The following is a 25,108-nucleotide window of genomic DNA, read 5'->3' on the forward strand; positions in this document are numbered from 1 at the left end:
CCGATGGGAAGTTGGTTCACTTCTTTAGAGTTTTAGCGTGGGCGGCAGCCAACCCACAATTAGAATATTAAAGTCTATTTCAAATTAGCTGGCAGTGTTTTTTCAAACCTCAATAACTTTTGATAGAATTTGTGCTTGTTGAAAAGACCAACAGGAGTGGAATATTGTCATAAAGAATTCATACCCAAAATTCTTTTTTTCAAAAATTAACGCCACTTTTAAGTAAAGTTTGCAAATTTTGGTCCTTTTTACGCCGGCCATTATTACGCCAATAAGGGCCGGCGTAAAAAGGGCCGATAAGGTAGTCCAAAGTTTATTAATGATTAACTTCAAAAATCCTCAAAAATAACAAAAAAGAAAGTCAACCAGGGCAAAGTTTTAAGCTGTATTTATTTTTTGAGTGAATGAATGTTTTTTAATCTTTTTTCGCATTTATGACGTTCTAAGATTAAAGAGTTTCTGATAGAAAAATGAAGATCATAGCATTATTCTACAAGAAGTTGATTTTCTTCTTCTTTATTTTTCATCTTCGTTTTTCCATTTTTTTTTATATATATATTTTTTTTATATATATATTTTTTTTCATTTATTTTCTATCAAAAGTTATTAAGGTTTGAAAAAACACTGCCAGCTAATTTGAAATAGACTTAAATTTTTGATGACGTAGTGAACTAGCGAACTAGCACTTTGTTTTTAGATGTGTATGAAAATAAATATCCAATGTAGAATTTTAACTGAAGAAATCTATTTAAATGGTGTTCCTGTGATTCACAATACGTTCAACGAGACCAAAAATATGCGTTATCAGAAACAAACAGAAAGCGATATAATATTCAATCTGAGGTCACACATGTGGGACAACTTTGCAATGTCACTTTAGCTTTTTTGTTTGTACCGGCTAACAATGCTTATCGCAAAGAGTTTTTCATTTCATCACACGTGATTGACCTCTCCATGTTTCAAAAGTAATGCGGATTAAATAAATTCTTGTTGAAAGTACAGATTTTATGAATCATAATTTATGTTCTGTTGAGCCTTTTTGATCTATTGCGTAATTCTTCCCCATACTCAGTTCCAAAAACACTTGTTAAACATTTGTTACACACTCTATATCCTCAATTAATTTTTCGCGAGCTTCATAAAGTCGCCACCGCCCGAAAAACTTATCGCTAGATGTCCGCCCATTTGAATGGTGTTTATTACCCAAACGATACTCTGGACTGAGTACAAAATTCACTAAATGAATTTTCAAAAACCGAAACCTGGTGGTATGAAGAAAACAAATAAAAATTTCCTGACTCGTGTCATCCATCTACTAGGAATTTTATTTAAATATACATTTTCTTGAGCGAAAAGAAAATCATTTACAAGAAAGTCTTGCTTATATTGACAGATTAAAATCTAAGCATGGTTCCTCTCCTGGATAACCGGCACTCCTTCGGATCACGAATTTAATAATATACAATTCAGTTGATTGGTCAGGGCCAAAGGTAAAACTACAATTCTACAGTCGTTGTTCGATCCTCTTCATTATAAATATATTTCGAGTTTCAGCGGCCGACAGGTTCCTCGATCAGCGACGGACAAACGACGACACTTTTCGTACAATTGTCGGTTTTATAAATACCGACCAATCGATCGGCGAGTTCAAACATATTATTTCGGAGACTGATAATGATGAATTGTGCGTTTTTTGTTCGCTCCTAAATTAAACAAGAAAAGCGTTACATTTCACGATAACTTTTTGAATTCATAAAAGATGAATATTCACTTTCATCGGAAACAAATGAGTTCTTTTTTCACATTGTAACTTAATGGATGGATTGAGAAAGGAAGCATCTTTTCAATTGATGTAAACTGACTTTTGATAAATAAGAACTTCTAAACTAAAATCTTTAGGACATCAGGGCTAAAATGGAATGCAAAAAAGAGGAGTGGCCTCGACACAATTCATTATCGGTTGAGGTGAATATGAATGTTAATTTCAAAATGCGTTTCTACGACACGACACGAGCAAAGAGCGTAGCCAAATATTTGAAAAGGTGGAGTTCTAACGAAATAATGAAGAGAGCCCGGACATGACAAGCTAGAGAGCTGTTATACTTCATTCGAATATAATCAAATACTCACTTTGATATAGTTAGCGATGATGGAGACGTTTTTGAAATCAAGAGCAGCATCAATCTCATCCATGACGTACAACGGAGAAGGCTTGTAATGATGTAATGCGAAGACCTTCAGAATCGAAAAATGTTAAACATGTTGAAATGAAAAGATAATGCAAAAGTTATACAGTGGAGTCTCTTTAGTCCATTTGCCTAACAATGCCTTATAAACCTTACTCTTTAAGTCGAAATTTGTCGAACAATTTGTGTTCCTCGTGCACGGTGACTCGATTGCAGTAATGAAACACCGAAACTTGAAAATAAAATGTCAAAGAAGATGCAAACATACTAACTGTACAAAATCCTTTTCTCATGTAGACTTTAGGATGATACAAGAAAGTTTTGAAAACTTACCAAAGCTAAGGAGCTGAGTGTTTTTTCTCCTCCTGATAAATTCGAAATATTCTTCCAACTTTTATTCGGTGGACGAACACTAAAAACAAGTTACGATAAAAGATTCGAATAAGCTTCACTTGAAGTTTAATAAACCGTAACCAAACCATTACTAAAAACTGTGTGGATTTTTGACAAAGCAAAAACTTCATCTTAATAGAATATCTTCTGAAGGCATTAGACCTTAACATAAAGGGATTGCGGACCCTGTCAAACTCGAACTTAATCCCCCGCAACATAAGAGTTGGTATGATACCAAAAAGGTAGCATACCGTTTTACTCTCCAAGGCGACCAATTTTCATTCGAATTACAGAAAGATTTGAATAATAAAGATTCGAATTAGAGAAAGATGTTTGTTTATATTGCACTCACCTGAAAACGATTCCTTCAGAGAAAGGATCCAGACTGTCAACCAACTCTAATTCTGCGTCTCCTCCCAACGTTATCATCTACGAAAGAAAATATCAAAATGTCAAATAAGTGGCGTCGTAATTTAGCTTACTCACCTCTTTCTCACAGACCCGGTAGGACTCACCCAGTGGGAATAAAAATAACGGACTGAAACTCGAGGGGAATTGATATTCCCATATTTTTTTTTGGCTGGGGATTTAAATTCTTTTGCTTTCAAGTCAGAAAATCCAGTAGGGATAGGGAAAATAGCATCATATTTTGCAGTGAGGATTGGTTTATTTGATTGTGGGGACCAAAATTGGAGGATAATTTTCCACCGGGGACGATATTTTGGCCAATTTCCCCAGTGGGAAGGATTCCTAATGGATCTGTGAGAAGTGGGTGTTTAAAGGATAACCAGGACCAGCTACAACTAAATGAAACAAAACTTTCTGGTACTGGTTTGAGATAATCTCCAAGCAGGTTCTGATTACTACGCGCTGGCACGTACGCACTCTAAAAGCCATGAGAAGAGATGTTGGCGGATCATCATTTTTTTATCAAGATTTCGGATGAATATTAAATGAGCTTTTGAGCGCGGTAATTTGGCTAAAAAATCAAACACAAATCGTAAATATAAAGATTAGAACCCAGTCGCTATCGCTTTTGTTTTTAAAGACAAGGCAGCGCAGTTTTGAATGTTTTGACTAAACAGCCAGGTAAACTTGTCACGTCCACCATATCCTTTTAGAGATTTTTGTAGGGATGTACAGTTTACTCTCTCTAGTTCGATCTTCAAGAGACAAACAATTTTATTCAAATTAGAGAGAGATTCGAATTAAAATGAATTTAAGTCACTTTCCAACTGAAGGGACTGAGAATTACAGAAAGATTCGAATAATAGAAATTCGAATTAGAGAGAGTTGACTGTATGTTATGAGATTAGGGTTCAAAACACTTTTAAGCAAGTTAAACACTCATGAAATCTTTATCAATAGAAAATGGATACCTGATACATTTCTTTCAATTTGGTTGTGATGACACTGAAACCTTGCATGAATTCGTCCAAACGTTGCTTACGTAGATCGTCGTACTCTTTACGTTTATTGTTACGTGCATCCGTCACCTCTTCAAGCTCCTTTACGCGCATGATGTAGGCTTCTTCCTAAATGTAGAGAAGGGGAGAAGATTTAAACTTGCATTGTTTGTTAAAATGACTCGAAACGGAACACTCCGCTACTCTTAAGACAGTATTTTTCTTTCGTGAATCATTCCGTGATACTCACGTCAGATTATTTCCGTCTTGAGTCTGTAACTACAGTAGATGGGCCAAAGAATTAAAGTGCTGTCTGTTTTTTTTTTAAATCCTTCATTTTAGCTTTACATGACTAAGAAACTTCCTTGGCTTCATGAGTCATGTAGAAGGCAGAAACCCTAGAACAATTTGTTTGGATCCTGAGTATCCAACTTTCACGTTGGTCGATCATAGTGAAGTTAGATATCTATAAACGTACCTTTTTAAAGTAATCAGCAATAGCAGCCATGTTGGGATTTGCTGCTTCAAGTTTCGTTGTCAAAACTGTTATTTCATACTAAGAAAATAAAAAGTCAGAAATAAAACGATGTTTTGATCGAATACCTCAAAAGAGCCTTAACTCAAACGGTAGTATTTGAATTCGAGTCTGACTTGGAAAAGCTGATTCCTATATAGCACCTTTAAAGGGTGGTCTTGCCTCTGGTAAACGCCAGCCGTTAAATATCACAGGGATGTAATATAGCATTCGCTTAAATAATAGATTCTTTTCTCAGACTTACAGTGATGGCTTCTCGATCAACCTCTTCTAGTTCTTCAGGAGAAAGGATTTTGAATTCTTCCACCGTTGATGTTTGTGGTGGTTGTGTTTGATCGCTGGTGACGCTTGTTCGGATTTTGTGCAACGATAAATTTGAAAGCTTTCAAAAAAGAATATTTTACAAATATAAAACAACGGGCTTTTCATTGGGTCATTCATTACGTCTATCATGCTTACTTAATTCCCTAGATGCATTTCGAATCGATCAAATTACTAGCTAATTGGTAGACTGGAGTCTTTTATAATGCGTGTAATACAGTAGTTATATGATAATACGATTTTTTTACAGGATTTAGTTTGTATAAACTAAACTAAAATTGTTCCCTCCTTTATACTGCTAGACTAGCTAATTGGCGAAATTTCACGCCTTTGAATACCCACGGTCGCAAGCGGTGCAGAAGAGCTTTGTGGAAATATTATTAACTGTTCCTAATAAAGCCACAACAAAACGAACCTCTTTTTTCCAATGAGCGACTTTTCCGTGATTTTCTTTGACTAGATTTTCATATGTTTGATGATCGAATTTGAGTTTGATTTCATTTTCTTTGAGCTTTGTTTCTTCCTCGTTGGTAGCTTCGAAGGCTTCACGTAAACGTTCCCTTTCTGATTGCATCTCTCTCATTTTGTTCTACGTTAGCAAATCGAAAGTGTGCGAAAGTTAAATTTCCATGCGATTGTAAAGTTAAGAGGGAATGCAAATCGGTTGTTAAAGCCCAGAAATTAAAGTATTTATTGTTTTAGGACCCTAACATAGCTATTATAGCTATCAACAAATTAAATCCAACGGGACAGGATTTCGAGGGAAATATGACAGACCTTTCCTTCTTCAACGGCTGCGAGAACTTCTGTAGCCTGATCCTCCAATTTATTCAATTCAACCTATTAATCAAAAAAGTAGGACATTGTAAGAGGGTTTATTCTATATATCCACCGGCACCGTTAACAGTTAATTTAGACGATGCTATCCTCCGTTTAGAGGTCAGCGGGAAAGAGTTAGGGCGTCAGGGCGGTTTACGGGAAATAAGTGGCGGTAGTGTTTTGGAACACTGTAAACATCTGCGCCAATGCTTACTCCACCCAAATTTATCACGCCTCTCCTAAACTATTCCCTTTTTTAGTGATCTTGTGTAGACGATAGGATCGTCTACAGTTAATTTAAAACACTTGGTATTGTAATTCCAAGTAGCATCCGGCAAAACATATATGGGAAGGTCTTATTGGGCAATAGTGAGATTACTATTGCCCAATAAGACCTTCCCATATATGTTTTGCCGGATGCTACTTGCAATCAAATTTTCAACTTCTCTTTAAGATCGTTGATAGCAGAAACCATTCCAAATTAGCAATCTCACCTCTTCAATATTCTTTATGGCTTCATTATTTTCTTCAATTTCATTTTGCAGAGATTCGATTTTCTCTTCACTTTTCTTGATATTTCTAGAAGAAGAATACAACTAGGTTGTGAAGCAAGATAAATGGAAGTTAAAAAAAAAGCAAAACCTTCGGACTGAATCCACTGACCAGGAGATATGAAAGGGAGACAGAAAATAAAGAGAAAAGTAATAAGTGACATCTGAAGTACCAGGGATGGCTATTTAAATGAAACAATTAGAAGAATGGACCTAATACAAAAAAATGTAATCCCTTTAATGGAAACAGAGTTATTTAGTACACTAACATGAAAACGAAACTATTGATTGTATGGGTCCAAAACTTAGTGGTAAAGAAAAATTCAACGAATGACGTGGTTTGTGAGTTAGAGTATCGCCGGATCCGTTGGATTTTAAACGATTCTGGTGGCCGGTCAGAGGAAAACAACAAAACACCCGATTGAAATATGCAAAGGAGGTGATGCATGATATTCATAAAAAAAAAAATTCTTAATACCTTGCCGCTGTTTTGATACCAACACTAGCTTTGGTTTTCTTTTGGGTGACTTCGTCGATTAATTTATTCACGGAGTCTACTTTGGCTTGTTGCCCTGACAACTTTGTTTTTCCAATTTCCATAATCTTCTTATGTAAGCTAAAAAAGATGGCGGGTTTGAAAATGTTTTATTGCTAAACCAAGAATTTTTTTTATTCAGATAGGATAACGAATGAGAAGGATTGCTTGAGCAACCGATAAAGTCTGTTACTTTGTTTGATAAAGAGAAGGAATTTCAAAAAGAGGAGTTTTGGACAAAAAACGTTGGATTTAAAGTAAATTGTAAGGATTGTAAAGTCGAAGAAAGTTTTCACCAAGGGAAGTGCAATACAGTGCGACACATGGCCATATGATGCTCACCTTTGAACCTCTTTTTCAATTTTGCCAGCGCTATCTGAAGCCTTCTTAAAAGCTACAAAGAAAAAGTATATTCAATGTAAACGAATTATTCTGTCCCTAATTCTAAACAAATTTCCCGCTCTATCGTGTTGGTTCGATCTCCAGTCTAAACATTCTTGAACGAACTTGAAATGAAATTATACTTTTTTCGAATTCTTCGATATCCTTTTCCATCTTCTTTTGATGTTTAGGATCAGGCTTGGATTGTTTGACTTGCTGTTCCAACTCTTTGATTTGAGAAACCAACTCCGATTCTTGGGTGATCAAGGCCTAAAAGAAAGAAATATTAGGAATTAGTAATAGCGTAAAACGCGAAACGCAAAGTCCTTTGAGTCCTTTGTGGTTCAAAACTGAAAGAAGCTCAATAATATATTCATCGTTTCGGTAGTTAAGGTGGAGGTGAAAAAGAAAATGTATCAAATCATATGTGAACCTGAATTTCCATTTTGAGTTTTTGGTACTGATGTTCCATCCCTTTAATTTCTTTGTGCAAACGATGGACATTGTCTTCCAGCGTTGACTTCTTCTCTCGCAAATCCTAAGGAGAAGTGAACATCGAGCTAACTGCCACAAGAGGATGTTTAAAAGAATCTGCCACATTCATTTCCAACTTGTAGAATTTCTGTTCATAATCTTTCTGCATACAGTAGACTTTTTTTTTCAAGCTGGATAATTAGTTTGAATTATAGGAAGATTAGAATTATAGAAAGACTCTCCATATTAGAGGTTCGAATTAGTGCGAGTCTGTTCGAAAAGTATTACTTTTATCAAAATAACACACTTATTTTCTATCGGTTATCAATGATTATCTGCAGAGGATTACGTTTAGTCCGAAAAATAACACAGCTCACATCGAATCCGATGCTTTTGAACTTTCTAGAAGTTACTTACTTCAAGTTTTTCAATATCATAATTTAAATCAGTTTCTTGTTTTTCCACCACTTTTCGATCGACTTTTTCGACCACCCGGCATCCGATTCGGCCTTGAACTGGTTTGTTCCCTCCTCCACTCATTGTACCTAAAGAATGCAAAGAGTAAACGAGTATAACAAAATAGGGTTAACCAGTTTTTTTCAGTCGTGTTATCTATACTTTTACTTCACCTTAGGAAATATTCAGGGTATGGAACTCTAGGATTATATTTGAGCGAGTTTACAGCCCACTTTCTCCAAGCTTCTAATCGTCAACTCATACGGAGAGCTTTTTAAACGGTTTCAAATCTTAGAAGACAAAATCTAGTTCGAATTATTTCAATCAATAATATAACTATCGAAGAGTTTACTACTGCAATATAATGACATCCGTGCCATCATAGGGAACAGAACCCTTCGTTTCCTACATGAGCTGCCGGGCCATAGTAGTTAAAAATACATGTTTAAAACCAGGGGAGTCTTGGAAACAGCATTATATCAGTCGTATATCCGAAAATATTATTAAAAAGTAATGGTGTCTTCATACCTGATACTTCGATGAGCTCTCCTTTCAATGTGACCACCCTCCATCTGTGTCCTTTTGGATCCTGAGAATATTGAACCATTGGTAGAGATTTGAATTATTGCAAAAGAAAGCAGATGAAGTGAAGTCGCATGAGACACATAAACAGTAAAAGCTATACAGAATTTTTTCCCATGGACTGTTGAGTTTTAGAGTGTCTAGATAGCTTGGAAATAAGCGGATCAGATATTCTTATTACCTTAGGGTAAGCAATTCTTGTGGCTTGATCGAGGTTGTCAGCGACTAACGTATCCTTGAGAGCGTGATAAAAAGCGATCTTGACGTCCTGGTCCTTGACTTGAACCAAATCGTAAAGTCGTTTGACATTCTCTGGTCTAAAACGAAAGCGAAAGTGAAGGGCTGGCGGAAAAAAGCTGGACAAACTATTAAAAAAAATGGTACCTAAGTAGTCTAAGGTACCCATCCACAACACTAGCGAGTTCATGTATTTGCACTTTTGAAGACAGTGGAGTGACTTAGAAAGTTTTGATCCGCAAAATACTTATTAACCGTCGTGTTCAGTCAATCAGGATGTAGATAAATCGGAAACTAACTCTCTCTGCTGTCACAGAAAAATAAACGCTTTCTTCCACTGGAAACTAGAAGAGGGAAGTTAAAAAACGAATCGATGAAGCCAAAATATTCTTACGTTCGTTTTTGTTCTTTCGCCCTCTGCGCCAAATATTGAATCTGGAATGAAAAACAAACAGATTCTGATGTATGTTGGGCTTAATCAAATCGCGAGAATCGCAAGAGTTCAACCATGAAGCTAACTTGTCCAGTGAAATAGAGACAAATATTTGTCTTTAAAAAAGTTTGACGAAAATCCTTTACGATGCACCGATGTTGAAAAAGTGGGGTTAGACGCTTTTCAACAATATCATTACTGATATTTTATTACGCCAACCGAAATCCATAAAAATAGGAGTCTCTTAACGAAACATACATCAAATTTGAAATATATTTTAGCAATAATAATTGGTAATCATTAGTTTACCTTATCGAGTGCAACAAAGGTTGTTGATCCGATGTTATTTTTCTTGAGAAACTCGACACCTCTTTGAGCAGTGTCCATTCGATCGACCACCATATGATCGAGAGCACCGCAAGCTGTACTGATCGCTATGTCATACTTCTTGTCAATGCCTCCAAGATCACCCTGGTAAGACAGGAGAGTGGTCTTATGATGGAGAAAAAGCTGGCTAACAACGGAAACTATTTCGAATTTCATAGAAAAACGTGAAGAGATTACAGCCTGAAAAATTATCTGGCCCGGCTAGGTGAGGTGGAATAAATTTTCGAGCGTCACGTGATATATTTGATCAGCCAGCCCGCCCCCATTATAAAGGTTTTCTTTGCTAATAAAAAGCTACTGCTATGTTTGAGAAGCCTTTCAGTGCAGGGTGAGATGAAACCTGCTTATTCTTACCAATCTTCCATATAAACCTTTCAAATTTCCACGCTTCTTTTCAGCCATTAGGGCATCTTGTACAGCATTTCTGATAAAGAAGAAAAGTTAGGACTTACATCAAAGAATTTATTTGAATTTTTTTTCAATTGATAGCACTGGTCACAGAAAGACTTTTATATGTTTGCTTGAAATTTACGGATGTAAGCTGTCGCAACTATGAGAGAAATACCTTGACTGAGAAGCGTGCATTGCAACTCTCGATTCTTCAACTTGTGCTCGGTTCTTCTTTATCTGGAAAGTAAAAGAAAATGTTAAGCTAAAGGTCAAGGTCGGAAAAAGCAAGTCTGTCCAAACTGTTAAAGAAATGTTGAAAATTAGACGATAAAAGCAACTTCTGCCTAAAAAGGACCTCGAGATATTTTTACCTTATTGGCGAGTTTGGTTTCTTCTTCGATGATAGCATGAAGATCTTTCTCAGCACTTGGTAACGCTTTCTTGGACGCTGGAAGGTCATCTTCTATGTTCTTGATCTCTCTGTAGATGAGAAGATCGACAAAATTTGATAAAATGGAATGACTTGTCTTCTCAGCATGTTTCAGCAACAATAGAACAAATCTCTTTGATAAAAGTCCAAATAATTCAGTAACAGAATTAGCCCAAAGCAACTGAAAGCAACTGAATAGTCAAACCTTTGTTTTTCTTCTTTTTGTGTTTTGACTGTTGATAATTTCTCTTTGGCTTGCTCATATCGGTCCTTTAATTTGTTGTAACCACTCAAGTATACTTCCAGTTCTGAACTTGCAACATCAAGCTATGAGATATAACCAAGAAAGATTTTGGATCAAACTGCAATTTAGTGTGATCTTGTGCTTATTACAATAAAGGGGTTTTCTAGTGAGAACTGTGGCATGTGACAAGCATCATGTAGAAAAGTTACAACAGGTTTTTTAGCTGTAAAGCTACTACATATTTGTACAATTTCAAATATATTACATTAAAAAACTTTACCACATTTGTATCATTTTACCTTAGATTTAGCCTCGTTTACAACTTTCTGTTTTTCCATGAGTTCATGTTCTTTAACCTGAAACAAAAAATAAAATCGTTTTATGACACCCTTTGTTTCTCTATATATAGCTTGTTTGATTTGAACTCACATTCTTGGTTGTGTCATAAGATAAAACATAAAACTGAAGACAGAAAGCCTCACTATATACATCGTAAACTTTATTGCAAGAGCATCATCTTCTATGTTTTATTGGTTTGACTTTAAACAGTCAGCTTTAAAATGTTTTGCTATTTTGGAGAGCTACCTCTTTCTCTTGTTGCATTTCTTCTGTTTCACCTTTCAAGCCTGAGATGATGAGATGAACATAATGTTATGAATCTCAAAACTGGGAATTATACATAATGGTTCTTTACCTTAGGGTAACAAAGTTTTGCGATGACTAACTTTAACTAAATTTGCCAAATTTTGACAAAATTTCTTGCCAAAATTTAATTATTTGCTTATTTAATGTTTTCTTCGACTTAGCCAGATTTAATCTACAAAAAAGATTTTGATTTGGATATTAGAACTAAGTACAATTTGCTCTTCATAATATTCCCTAGAACAAACCTGCCATAATTTCGTTCAAGCGTTCTTCTTCAGTTTCTTTTTGTTTCTAAAGCAGAAAATAATATTCAAGAAAGTCACGTGGTATTATAAATTCAACACAAAAAACACTACCTACGCTTTTGTTAAAATTGTGGCTTAATAGCTAGAAATAAATGCATTTCTCCTAAAAGCCATGAAGCTTTACCTCAAGTTGTTCCAAAGATTTGTCGCATTTCTCAATTTCAGCTTGGCTGTTCTTTGGCACATCTTTCAACTCTGCAAACTGAATAAATTATTTTTGATGATTATGTTAAAATAAATTCAATAAAATAAATTTCAAACGACAGTGTGAATCCCTTATTAATGATTTTTAAGCATAATTTCTTTTTTACCTTATCTTCCAGAATTAAAATACAGAAGACCTTGGAATGAAATATGTTGGTTTGTGAAATTCCTACCTTTTTAGTTTCTGCATCTAGATTTTTATCAAGTTGTTTCTTATTTTTCTTTCGATGTTTCAGATCCTATAAAACAAAAAAATATAAAAACATCGAACAAAAGTGCCTTCATAAGCATGTGAAGTAACTATTAAACAGAAATTACATTAGTTGCATTTAATTACCTCTCTGATCTTTAAATCAACTTTCTCGAATTCTGCAAAGGCTTTCTTTTTCTCTTCTGCTTCTTCAACAAGCTTTTCAAATAATCTGAAAGGAGAAAATAATTGAGAAAGATTGATCTTTAGAGCTTTAACCAGGTTAAACAACATCTAGAGTAAGAAGCAAAAAAACACATTGATTGAAAACTGAACTTACTTGTTGATCTTCTTGTATTCGTTTCCTTTGTCCTTTTTTTGATCTAGAAATGTCAGAAATGAAAAAAAAAGCTTGGCAAGGAGAAAGATAAGAAACAAGTCAACAAACCATGTACCGAGAGTGCCAGAAATAAGTTTCACCTTTTGAAGAATTGAATCGTTTTCATTGAATAGAGGAAAGATAAATATAAATTTGATAGGTTATTCATCAAATTTGATGTGTTGGGTAAAAAGAAAAGAAAATCTACTTTCTGAAATTGCTCAAAACAATCAAATTGATCTACCAAATTTTCTATTAGAGGTATCTAATAGAATACAAGGTTTTAATTGCATAAACAGCAATCTTTAAGATACCAGTTAAGGCAAGACAAATTTAATTTATTGTTCTACGGGTAGACCTTCAGAAAAATATGGGTCGGTATAACAAAAATAAATTTCTAAAAATCTAGGGTCAATGGGTCAAGATCTAAAATATTTCTGACATTTTAGCAGTATTTCTTTATCAATTGAGTGACTTTTGAGTGATATTTCAAATTCATCTGGAATGAATTTACACTTTTTACAGGCAAAAAAAAACAAATTCAATATAATTTTTTCGATTGGAAAAACAGGGTTGGTAGGGCCCGTAGAACAAAAAATCGATTTGGTCTCTCCTAATAGGCCTTCTTCATTATCAATTTTGTTGGCAAAGCAATGGTGGTGGAATTTCTGTTGATACAATACTAGCACTGATTTTCTTGTTCGGATTCACATTCACATTCATTTCTTTATTGAAATATTATTTCTTTACACTCAGTTATTTTTTTGCATCAAATCCTCAAAGAATTTCATCTGGAAAATGAAATTAAATGATCTTACCAACAAAAACTTTTAATTTCTCTTGTAATTCATCAAGATTTTTCTTGGCAGCCTCTTGTTTTTCAATTGACTTTTGCTCAAGTTCTGCACAGTCGTATCTAACATGAACAAAATTGTAACCTAAGATATCTTTATTGGTGAAAAGTTTGGTTCATTTAAATTCAGGGCTTTATATCAAAAACTATAAATTTAAACTTGCGCTATCAAGTATCAGTATTACTTACATATATTTTTGATAAAGCAAATGGTTTTTCTTGGTAATTTTATTTTCCATCGTCAGGAATTCTGTTGCTTCATTTTTTTCACCCTCCAACTCATTTCGTTCTTTCTCTACAGCTTTTGCTCGATTCAACTAGAAGAAGATATTGTCGCATTACATCTTTTATCAGATATCAGATATCTACATCAAAACGAAGGCTACCCATGATAACACCTAGTTTTTTATTAAGAAAATAATGAAATTGATTCAGCTCTTCTACATTTTTTGTTGGTATAAAGTACTCTATGCAACAGAAATAACTCGTTTGTTTCTAGCACTAATAATGAAAACTTAACCCTACTTTTTCTCCACGTCTTTCATTTAGTTCTTCTACAGCTTTTTCAGCGTTTTCAATTGGTTCTTTATAACAATTTGTTCCTATAATGTCTTCAAGATATTCAAGCATTCCTTCATCATGTTCAGATTCTGCTTTCGGCTTCATCAATGAAATTTGTTCAACTTCACCCTGAAAAAAAGTTATTTCAAGGTAGTCTAAAGTCATTGAAAGAAATAAGGCATGTCATGTAAAATCAAAACAAAAAGCAAAAAAAAATTCAAACAAGAAAAAGTCGTAAAGAAGGCGAATTGTTATGGTAAAGGATGGGCATATAGGCGCACAATTGTAACCAACTGATATAAGGTATACTGGAGTGGAAGCTTTTAATAAATAAACTCTATAAATAAATAAAAGAAATAAACTCTATAAATAAATAAAAGAAAAAGAAAAAATCTTACTTGAAGGATCAAAAATCTGTTATGGTCCAAGTCAATGCCACATGCTCGTAAAACTGTACCAATTTCTTTGAAAGATTGTTTCCTATCATTCAAATAGTAATCTGAAGAGCCATCCTTACGTGCTGTTCTCGCTACAGTGAACTGACTGTTTGCAACAATTTCAAATTCGTCATCTCCAGGCTATGATGAAACAATTCCAACATTGACTGTTATTTCAATTATAATGAAGACATGCTTGAATATAAGTTAGCATGTGTAGGTCTGAGGCTAGGAAAAAATTCCAAATATTTAAATTTATTTGTGCATCAAACGCCATTATTAGAACAAATGTGAAGACTTTAAAGGGAGTTGGAACATAATAGTATCATTACCAAGTCAATAATCTTTTGAAAAAATACTTTCACAGTACAACTGTCAATATTTTGGTGATTTTCTGAGTTGTGAATCAGAAGAGATATTTTCTTTGATCGAATTTTCTTGGACCGGTAACCAAAAACAAATAGCATTGCATCAATGACGTTAGATTTTCCAGAGCCGTTTGGTCCAACAATTGATGAAAAACACTAAGAATCAAAAAAGAATTTACATATATAGACATCTATAGAAGTTACAAAAAGAAAATCTAAAATACACTCACTATATTGCCTGTATATTGCATAGAAACTTGATGGTTAACCCTTTGTCTATCATGTTCAGGTTATGTTCAGCCTATACAGTGAGTCGTGTTCAAAGCTCATAGAATTGATTAAAACTCCAGCATCAGACAGTGTAGATGGAACTTTGATATTGGAGGATTACAATTTTACCAGTTTTTAAGCAATTTTTGCCTTGCTAACCCAAATCCTGCATACTTTAGGAAGATTGAAATTAAGTTTTGTCAGTGTTCCGAAAAAAAAGCATTGCCAAAATTTTTTCATTTTCACAGGATTGATTCTCAACCACAAGGTCACAGGTCACGGGTCACAGGTCATACAAATTACAGACCGGAAAACTGTAGCACACTTGTAACATACGACTCATAACATAAGTTCCTGAAAATATTATAGGTAATGGAAATTGTAATATCAAAATATGTTATTTAGAAGACTTAAACCCCAATTATTGACAACAAATGACACTTAAATTATGTAAATAATGATGTTATCTCAAAGTATGAGGTTTTGTCCACCAATTAACATCAAAGTATTTCTCATGCATAATAGGATGCTGACGCTGCGAGTGGATATATCTTGACAGGTTTTGAAAACATTAAATACTCCAAGAGAGCTGTTTTAGAGATATGAAAATAGTGACGTCATTGTATCAAAAACACAAAGCAGGGAATAAAAATACTGAAACATTTATTATATTTATTAAACAACTAAATTTTTCAAAAACTGTATGGAGTCTTTGTGGGAGGGTTAATGCTGATCTCAGAGTTTTAGTCAGCTGGCTTAATGCCAACAAAATTTCTTTGAATGCTAGCAAAACTGAGTTTGTTATTTTTCGTTCCCCTTGGAGACAGATGGACTGTATTCCAAGAATTAAGCTTTGCGGGAAAATTCTATCACCAAGTAAGAGTGTGAAGTATTTGGGTGTTCACCTTGACAATCATCTAAACTGGAAGGTTCATACTTCTTTCGTTGCTGCTACATTGAGAAGGGCAAATGGGGCAATATCCAAACTTCGTCACTATGTTCCAATTCACATCCTTCTAAACATTTATCTTGCAATTCTTGCTTCTCATGTTCGCTATGCTAGTCAACTCTGGGGACTGTGTGACAATACTGTCACACATAGAATTCTTACTCTTCAAAACACTGCACTAAGACTCATGACCTTTAGTGACACAGGGAAAAATTATTGATTCCCTAGCCTAGGGATTATTCATTGTCAGATGTGGTTTTTTATTCAATTACATTAGTCCAGAATTTTAAGTTCGGGAAAGTAAGGAAACTAGGGAAACCTATTTTCCCATGCTGGAAGTGTATTACCAATGTGTTAGTGAAAACGGATTTCCACATGTGGAAAACTAATATTTTTAACTTTCTAGTTGCCCATTCAGAATTACATCCCAAGTTTTTCTAAACTGATTATGGATGAGTCGGGAAAAGAGAGATCACGAGTTTTTAAAATGATTACTTTCTACAGTACAAGCTAGGGAAAGGAAATATCACGAATTGTGACCTTGCTTGCTTTATTCTATTCTTTCTCTGGATCGGGAAATGTGATTTCTAGAATTAGGGAAATAAAATTTCCCAGATTTGGAAATTCGATTTCCCGAACTCGTTAAATTGAGTGTATCCTTTAATGTTAATGTTAAAGTATATATTCTTTAAAGTTGAAAAATGTGTACAAATCTGTAATAGCTTTAAAGCTAATAGAGTTCGACTGCCTATTTTACAAAATAAATCATTCATCATCATCTGTTAATGCCCAATCACTGACGATTTCTTCTGTAGAGCATTTTGGTTTGTAATTTGAAAATATTTTTGTTTGGTTTTGTAATTTTTTATAGAGGCGTAGTTTTGTTTTTGGGCTTCCTCTTACGCACCAGTTGAATCCTTTATTGTTATTGTTTTTGTTGAGTTTCTTTGCTTGTTCGTGCATCTCCTTGATCTTTTTCCCTCCGTTGATTGTGAAATCTTCCGTTATACTTACCTGAAAGAAACAAGTTTCTTTTAGCATGTGTAAATTCTTCATGATAAGATCTTTGTCATGTTGACTTTGCAGGGTGACTTTCAGAGGACGGTTATTCTTAGTTTTTCTGTCTCCTAATCTGTGGTGAGTAACATTGATTTCTGGAACATTGATGTCATCTAGGAGTTCTCGGAACCGAAATATGTCATATTTTTTCCCATTTTCTTCTTTTTCCTTATCTGGGCCTGAATATTCGAGAAACCCGTGAACGATCATATTCAGTTTTCTAGATTCTATGTCTCTCCTTCACTTTCTTCCTTCCGTTTTGTTCTTCGGCAGATTTTATCTTCTTTTGCTTCTTGGTAATCTCGGCGTATGTTTTCTTTGATGATTTTTTCATTATTTCTGCTGTGTGCTTTATTTCCTCCTTTATCATGCTTCTTGTCTTTTCCTCCATCTCTTGTAGTTTTCCTGCCAGAAAGGTTTTGAGGTCATTTTTGATGGAATCACGGGTTTTTGTGTTGGTGTTGACCTTATTGTTCAGTTTTTGTAAGACGTCGTCTTTCTTTTTAAGTTCATTTTGCATCATATGTTGAGTGTTTTTTCCCACTTTATTTCTTAGGTTTTTCGTTATTCGCACGCAGTTTGAACATAAGTAATGATCGTTGTAGGATGTCACGAATATTTGTAGTTGATACAGTGGTAACTGTGTGCACTCATAATGAACTAATCTTTTACATTTTTTGCATGTTAAGCGATCCAGGTCTTCGTTTTCAGTACATCTTGGCGGCGTGCAAGTTTGAGGTGGCGAGGCTGCTTCAAAAGGCTGATCTTTATCCATTTTGATGTTATTTTCATGAATTTTGATGTTTTTATTTGTTTTCAGCCATTTTTTTGAAGAGCGTTGCAAAAGCGTCTGATCTAGTTGACGTCAAATAAACAATTAATTTAATCAGAACTTATTTTTCAAACCTTCAAATAAGACAACTCAATCAAAAATTTTAAACTGTCACAAATTAGAGCCTAAGTTCGGGAAAATTATTTTCAGGTTAGGGAAAATTGATTTCCCTAACTTGTATTACACATGCGTGAGAAAAAACCACTAGTGATTTTTCACTCAAAAGTGTTTGAGTCGTATGTAAAGCAAATCATTATAAGGGTGTATTCGATCAGTGTGTAACACAATGCTAAAGGTGAGGCGTCCCGCCAGTGCGGCCTCATTCGTTCGCAATGGACTTGCGTTGCAAGGGCTCAGTGGATCGGTGAGACGGGTTTGAGGTCATTAAGTTGGCTCTCTAGTGCAGCTCCACTGTTGTGACAAAATACCTCCAGGGTAATCTTCCATCTGATGTCCTATCAACACTTAATTTTGATGAAATTGATCACAAAACTGGCAGGAACCAGGGGCAAAGCTATAAAACTTTCAACGGTCAAAACCACAAATTTTGGACTTAACTCTTTCTCTTGTCTTTCGTCAAAACAATGGAATGAGTTACTAATAAATCATCCTGACACTGATTTTCACAACCTTGATACTGATGAACTAAAATCTTTAGCTACAATTTAGACAAATACAAAGCTGAAGACGAATAATCTTTGTGTGTGTGTGTGTGTGTGTGTGCGTGTATTGTGTGTGCGTGAACTTAGTGTGTTTTCCCAGGGTGGGAGGGGGTGGGTGGTGTAACAGGAAGAACTTTATAAATAAAACTACTCAAAGAAATTGTCATAAAATAAAAGTAAAAATATTTCTTATATTCATTATTTTGTTGTCACTATTAATATTATGATAATCGTTCATTCATTTTTTCTTTAGTTCTGTAATAATTTTTCAGTTTCTTCTAGGTTCCCCATTGTATTAGAGAAATCTATTTTTTTTTGTAAGGGGTTATCCTGCTGTGTTGCAGCGAAAATATATTCAATTCAATTCAATTATAAAATATAATCCCATTGATACTATTTTCATCAATTCTTGTTATCATACCCAAGGTGATACATGAGATAAAATGAGATATGACATAGTGATTGTGTAATAGCTATTTTCCTGTTAGGGGGCCGTTTAAAGCAAAGGGTGAGATCAATGTTTTTTAATACGTATTCTTTGTTAAATACATACGTAACATGCATATAACATTGAAAAGATAATTTTTATTACATGTGTGATATAGGTGTAATATATAATACAAGTATTACAGGTCCCTGTTATACACGGCATGAAATGCAAAAGCACGTGGATAGATTTTTGGCTTTAAAATAGTTCTAGATCAATAAAATACCTTTGGAATTGTATTTTTGACATTAACCACTGTTTTTTAAAATTTTCTTTGTGTTTTACAGTACTTGAAGCTGACCTGTCAACACTGACCTGTGACCTAGTGAGGTCAGGTAGCACATAAAAACGTAAGAATACTTCAGATGGTGATTAAAGCATGAAATTTGGCACAGATGATCCTTAGATGGTCTAAAACTTAATTTTAAGCAGTAACACCAAATTTTGCCACCTGGCCACCTGCCAGATGAATTCATCAGGTGGCTGGGCAAAAAATTATTTTTTTGAAAATATTCAAAATCTGATGGTATCAGCGGAAAGAGCATGAAATGCTGATAAAAATTGAAGTATAAAACATGCCTTGAGAATCTTCCTATCAAAAGTTATGGAGGTTGAAAGTTTTTTGATGACGTCATCATAAGCCTTTCCAGGCAAAACTTAAAAACCTCGTAATTTTGGTACAAATTGACCAAATTCCATGTTTTATACATGAATTCATATCAAAATTCATTGCTTTTTCCGATTCCGATGTTCAAATTGAATTAAAAGCTTTAAATCCTACAAAATACTAAAACTTAGATTTTGAGCTTTACAAGGCAAATCAACGCAGCGTTCATCCTTCAGGAGCACAGTGTACAACCAACTAATTTTTTTGGATGTTTTAAGCCTTCCTATGTCGTTTAGTCCCAAGCATCAGATGGAACTTCAAATTTTGACATGGATTCATGTATAAAACACTAAATTTAGTGAACTAGTTCCGTTATTACGGGATTTTAGGTTTTGCCTGGAAAGGCTTATGATGACGTCATCACAAAACTTTAAACCTTCATAACTTTTGATAGGAAGATTTTGAAGGCATGTTTTATACCTCGATTTTCATCAGCATTTCATGCTCTTTCCGCTGATACCATCAGATTTTAAATATTTTCAAAAAAATAAATTTTTGCTAAGCCACCTGATGACGTCATCTGGCAGGTGGCCGGGTGGCAAAATTTGGTGTTACTGTTAAAAATAAAGTTTTAGACCCTCTAAGGATCATCTGTGCCAAATTTCATGCTTTACTCACCGTCTGAAGTATTTTTGTGCTAACAGACCTCACTAACCTGCGTTTTACACTAACTGCAAATTTGTTTTGATAATTCCACCAAAATTATCAATCATACTTTCTATCATAACATTTCTTGATAATAGGGTGCCCACTTGTCAGGATTTTAGGCACAGAACAAGGAATAATTCACCAAAAGTTTTTTGAATAAGCGAAGGGTAAGATTAGACTACAATCTATCACATGCTGATTTATTTGAAAATCTACAGGCTGTCTGGAATTTTGAAAAATAGAAGAAATTGCAATTGTTTTTATGACTTCATGATTGAAATAGGGTCTTTTTTCACAGGATACGTTTGTTGAAAAATTCTAGAAGGATCTTTTAAAACTCATCAAATTATTTTCAGTTTAAAAGCCATGTATGAAATACTGTGTTGTTGCCCTTTTAAATACCACTGTAATACCCCTATGTTATTAAGTCCATGCTATGATGCTACTCTTTACAGTTTTAGTTTTTTATTTTTATTTTGTTTTACATTGTGAAAAGTTGTATATATTCAGCAGACATCTTTGTACTTTTTCCAGGAAGATTTTTTGAAGCTACTACAAAAGTATTACAAAATCGAGTACAAATGACTTTTTTTATCCGTCTTTTAATTTATTCAACATCAGGTAAAATTTAAAGGTCTTATTAGTTTGTTTGTTTTTTAAATTGTGTACTAAAAACAGTCAGTACCTTTAGCCAAATTAGGAAGAAAACAGAACGCTCGTTCCGCCAGTGTAGCTCTAAAACAGCATCTAATAACATGAAAACCAGAATATGATTCTTCAATGGGAATCAAAACTATAAAGTGCACTTACAAACATCAATTTGTCAGATCTAACAAAATTTATAACGGCACTGTCATCATTGACAATAAAACAAACAATATTCTGTCAAGAGCCTTGTAAACATTCCAACAACCATTTTAGCGCGGTCCGAGGATTGAGCCGAGAACTCTCGCAGAGCGCCCGAGCTCCCGCGCGGCGCGCACCGCTGGGATGAAAAACTTCAATCTGTCAATCATTTTCTCAAGCGAAGAGTACGCAAAGCGATTCTAGCTTTACGATAGTGCCGCGGATCATCAATGGACAGTATTCAATTATCATTATCCCTTTATTTTCATTCCTAGAACTTTTGCAAAAAAAAGGAAAAATAGAAAAGTTGTATTTTTTACTGCTCTATTCACATACTGAATTTGAAAGATCTTCTATGTGGCGTTTTTTTGCAAACTTCAAAATACTGATTTTTGTCCCGCCTTTGCGGGATTTTGGCCCAAGTGCTTGAGTGCAGCATAGGGTACAAAGTCCAAATATGCGTTTCCCGTAATTTTTGTATGAAGAGTTAGGTCTACACCACGTGCGTTTGCGTAGGGTAAAATGGCGAAATGCGAAAATCAAATTTGGCAAAAAATTTTTGAAAAATGACCCTACAAGATTTGACTATATCTTTTTATTCCATGAAGAGATTACTTTCAAATAAAAAATGTATTAACAATGAATGGGTAAGCTTTCTAGAAATCCAAACATAAATTGTATAGCTTTTACCAAAAAATAGCACTTTAGGATCAGAAACAGTCAAAAACCAGTTTTTTCCAATTTTCTTCGAGTTACAGGAATTAATTCCTTGTTTGTTTTGATCTGAAATTTTCAGTAGGGGTGGCCATCATGGTTTCCTTGCTCATATCAGGGGGGGCCGAGCCGGGGGTAAGAGAATTAAAGTTTCTAAGTAAAATCTTAATTATCACCCAAAAAAGTGCCTTTTTTATGTCCATATCTTTTAAATAGATTGTCCCAGCCTTATCCCTCTTTCAGTAAAGCTTCCTATACCTTTTGTCCTTCAGAAAAACCAAAAATATTGGCCTTAATTGCTTGCTTTCAGTTCCTGTAGCCAGTAGTGTGACCCCCTGTATTTCTATTTTTGACCCCCTGTATTTCACGCGGGTTTTTTAATAGATCAGTCACATGACTCAAATCCCGCAGTCTTATTGGACTAGAGAAAGCGAAAGTGAAATCGCGCGATCTGATTGGATGAAAAAAGACAGCGGGAGCTGGAAACGAATGGAATTCTCTAGAATTCTCATTTTAAATTCAAGATGGCGGCGAGAAAAGCACGTCTTTTGCTTTGGACGAAAGGTTGTAAATTCTGGTTGATTTTAAGGTTTTATCTTATCTTATCTCATTTTCTTTAATTAGTAGAGGCTTCTTCAATGTTTGGGGAAGGTAAGTCTGTAAAAGTTATTTGTTTTTCGGTGGAAAAAAGTGTTTAAAAAAGCATTTTTTGTGCTCAAGGTATATTTTTCTTCGCAAATTTTTGTCTTCAATCTTAAATAGATGAACGAGTATTTGACTGATGCTTATGATTTTTCCATAGAACATAGTAAAACTATTCAGGAACTTAGACCTTTTTACAGAATTTCAAAAAATCTGTTAGTTCTGGAGATATATTGAAAAGTTTAGACATGGGTAGTTTGCGTTCGTGTTTCGCGTTCCCAAACCAAACGCACGTGACACTGTCCGCAAGCCCTTTTATGTTGATTTTTTGTTTTCATTTAAAATGGCCGGACGCCAATGGAGTATCAGAGAACGCCCGCCCTAACCGCTCAGCACTCATTGATGAACAAGAAACAAATAAATATATAAGCCAGTAATGTAATCCAGTATGGATTTCGTGTAACTAACGCCGAAGTTCTTCGGCGTACAACTGAAACGTTTTTGGCGCATTGGTGTAAGGGTACTTACAAAGATTGTTTGATTTTCAGTTGGCGTATAGTAATAATTCCAGCTCGGCGTGAATGACTCCATAATCCATCGATTTTTAGCTTCCATTTGGCTAAATTTGCTTTCGCTCGCTTGCGCTCACGTCAATTTATTAATTATGTTGGCGCATGCGCCTCTTTTTCCATCTTGCACCCTTATTGAAAAATTGAATGTTGGTACAAAAGAAATTTTGCTTGGCGTGAGGCTTGCTGCACGGAAAAATATCTTCGGCGCAAGATTTCGTGGAATCCATACTGGAATGTAATGTATGTATGTGACTTACTTTGTGAAAAGGTCCAAGCACTTGTTTCCCCGCATAAGACTTAAAATTTACATTTTCAATATGAGAGATGACTAAACGTTGATTGTTCACAGGTAGTCTTTCTGTGACACTTTGAGACTGATGAATTGGTTCTTGACTTTGGAATTCCTCCGGTTGTTTTGGTTGCTGCAACGTTTCGTCCTCCATTTTTTCGTTTGTTTTGATTCTAGCCCCTTTCGCGCCAAATTTATGATTCAGTGTAAAAAATCACCAAATACCGCCCTTCTTGCCACCCGTATACAGGTATATCTCATTAGTTTATTGGGGACTAAATTGCAGTAATCGAAACCACCCCAGTTCGAAACAGATTTTTTGAAGTCCACGTTTTTTGCTACCGAAATCTATCTAAATGTAAATCTGGTATGTTACCTGGAGGTATATTTGTTCTGTGGGAAACTTAGAAGTGTAAACTTTTTTCTAGTGTGATACAGTGATAATGTGATTTGGAATTTCTTTTTTCATGATCAGAGAGGTCGAAACGTGATCGTGAAATTTTTTGAGCTGGTATACCTCGTGAAGTCGGGTATTGGATTGCATCAGCAGTCGGGTGTTTATAAGATAAAAACTGCAATTATTGCTCTTTTCGGAAATTATTGCCGAAAACGGCAATTTTTTTAACGATGAAATGCTGAATCGGCAGAAAAATAAAAAAGTAAATACATGAAAATTGCCGTTTAATAAAAGCAAATAAAAGTTGATTTTATTATTGAACACGTGGTATTTGACACCCTTGCGATAAGTAGGCCCACTGTGCCTCGTTTAGTTTTGTTTTCAACTGGTTTTTGTTGGAAATGCAGATAGCAAAATCGAGTCATATGTAAACAAATTTACAACGGGGGTTTTTTTATCTCTTTCTCAGTCTGGGAAATCCTCTCAATTGCACGCTTATGTTCCGAGGCTGTAAGCGCGCAATTGCACAGTTATCAAAATGGCAAAATTTTTAAGCGTGTAATTACACGCTTAGCGAAATTGTTCTGAAACGGGCGGTAAGCGTTAAGCAAGATTGACGGGTGACGGCTTTTGCGGTAAGCGTGTAATTGCACGCTTTAAAATTTCCTATATTTTTGACACGTAATTCCTTCCGAAAGCTCTGTTGAATTTCAAAAGCCTAGGGCAGTTTTACTCAAAATTTATTGTAGAAGAAGATTCCGTAAAAATGGATTGCCCGTTAAACCATGCCTTCGCCCGAATTAGAGAATTCTCTGAACCCCTTGAAATCCCTAAGCAATTTCAACCGGGGCGGGAGCGGGCGTAAATTATAACCATGCAATTACGCGCTTACGTCCTCGGAACATAAGCGTGCAATTGAGAGGATTTCCCAGACTGTTTCTGGCTGTGTTTCGGCATAGACCTTTTTTCAAAGAGGACGTCCTGTTGAATAATTATGTAGTCCAGCCATAAAAACAATGATAGAGCCATGCATAATTACTGTATCATGCATATTTGCATTTTATATATCAGAAAAACCAAAAATATTGGCCTTAATTGCTTGCTTTCACGTAGGGTGGGGCGTCAAATGTCAAAGTCAAATAATTCAAGATGTAGTGTTTTTTTATGAAAATTTAACCTATTGTGAGGCATTCTGCGCAATTTTTAAGGTCAGAAGTCCAAAATTGGCCGAACCCCCCTGGGGGTACTGATTTGCACTACAGGCAAAAATTGGAAAAAATGGCATTTTCTGGCCTTTTCAGGCCTGTAAATATGTCAAAACTATTGCAAATCTTATTTTTTTCATTTGCTCTACTAAACTTTATGAAGAAAC

The 25,108-nt window shown here is 34.9% G+C and overlaps 1 protein-coding gene across 1 annotated transcript; it reads right to left on the minus strand.

The window, feature by feature from the left end:
• Positions 1-1,299: 1,299 nt before the first annotated feature.
• Positions 1,300-23,541, minus strand: LOC136823682 (structural maintenance of chromosomes protein 4-like). The gene is made up of 36 exons (XM_067079850.1): positions 23,308-23,541; positions 14,667-14,858; positions 14,296-14,475; positions 13,862-14,026; positions 13,526-13,653; positions 13,302-13,399; positions 12,445-12,487; positions 12,252-12,336; positions 12,088-12,153; positions 11,835-11,912; positions 11,651-11,696; positions 11,346-11,386; positions 11,060-11,116; positions 10,722-10,843; positions 10,458-10,566; positions 10,262-10,323; positions 10,051-10,120; positions 9,619-9,780; positions 9,271-9,311; positions 8,821-8,956; positions 8,586-8,646; positions 8,019-8,146; positions 7,561-7,665; positions 7,271-7,397; positions 7,089-7,140; positions 6,690-6,827; positions 6,155-6,239; positions 5,619-5,681; positions 5,257-5,430; positions 4,765-4,902; positions 4,464-4,541; positions 3,959-4,114; positions 2,932-3,008; positions 2,520-2,598; positions 2,131-2,235; positions 1,300-1,703 (listed from the first exon to the last, which is right to left on the minus strand). Exons 1-36 carry the CDS (start codon positions 23,491-23,493, stop codon positions 1,551-1,553), a joined length of 3,786 nt encoding a protein of 1,261 aa, XP_066935951.1. The 5' UTR covers positions 23,494-23,541; the 3' UTR covers positions 1,300-1,550.
• Between the last annotated feature and the right edge of the window lie 1,567 nt (positions 23,542-25,108).

Source organism: Clytia hemisphaerica, unplaced genomic scaffold (assembly GCF_902728285.1).
Source record: "Clytia hemisphaerica strain Z4C2 unplaced genomic scaffold, Clytia hemisphaerica genome assembly, whole genome shotgun sequence".
In the NCBI taxonomy this organism is placed as follows: Eukaryota; Metazoa; Cnidaria; class Hydrozoa; order Leptothecata; family Clytiidae; genus Clytia; species Clytia hemisphaerica.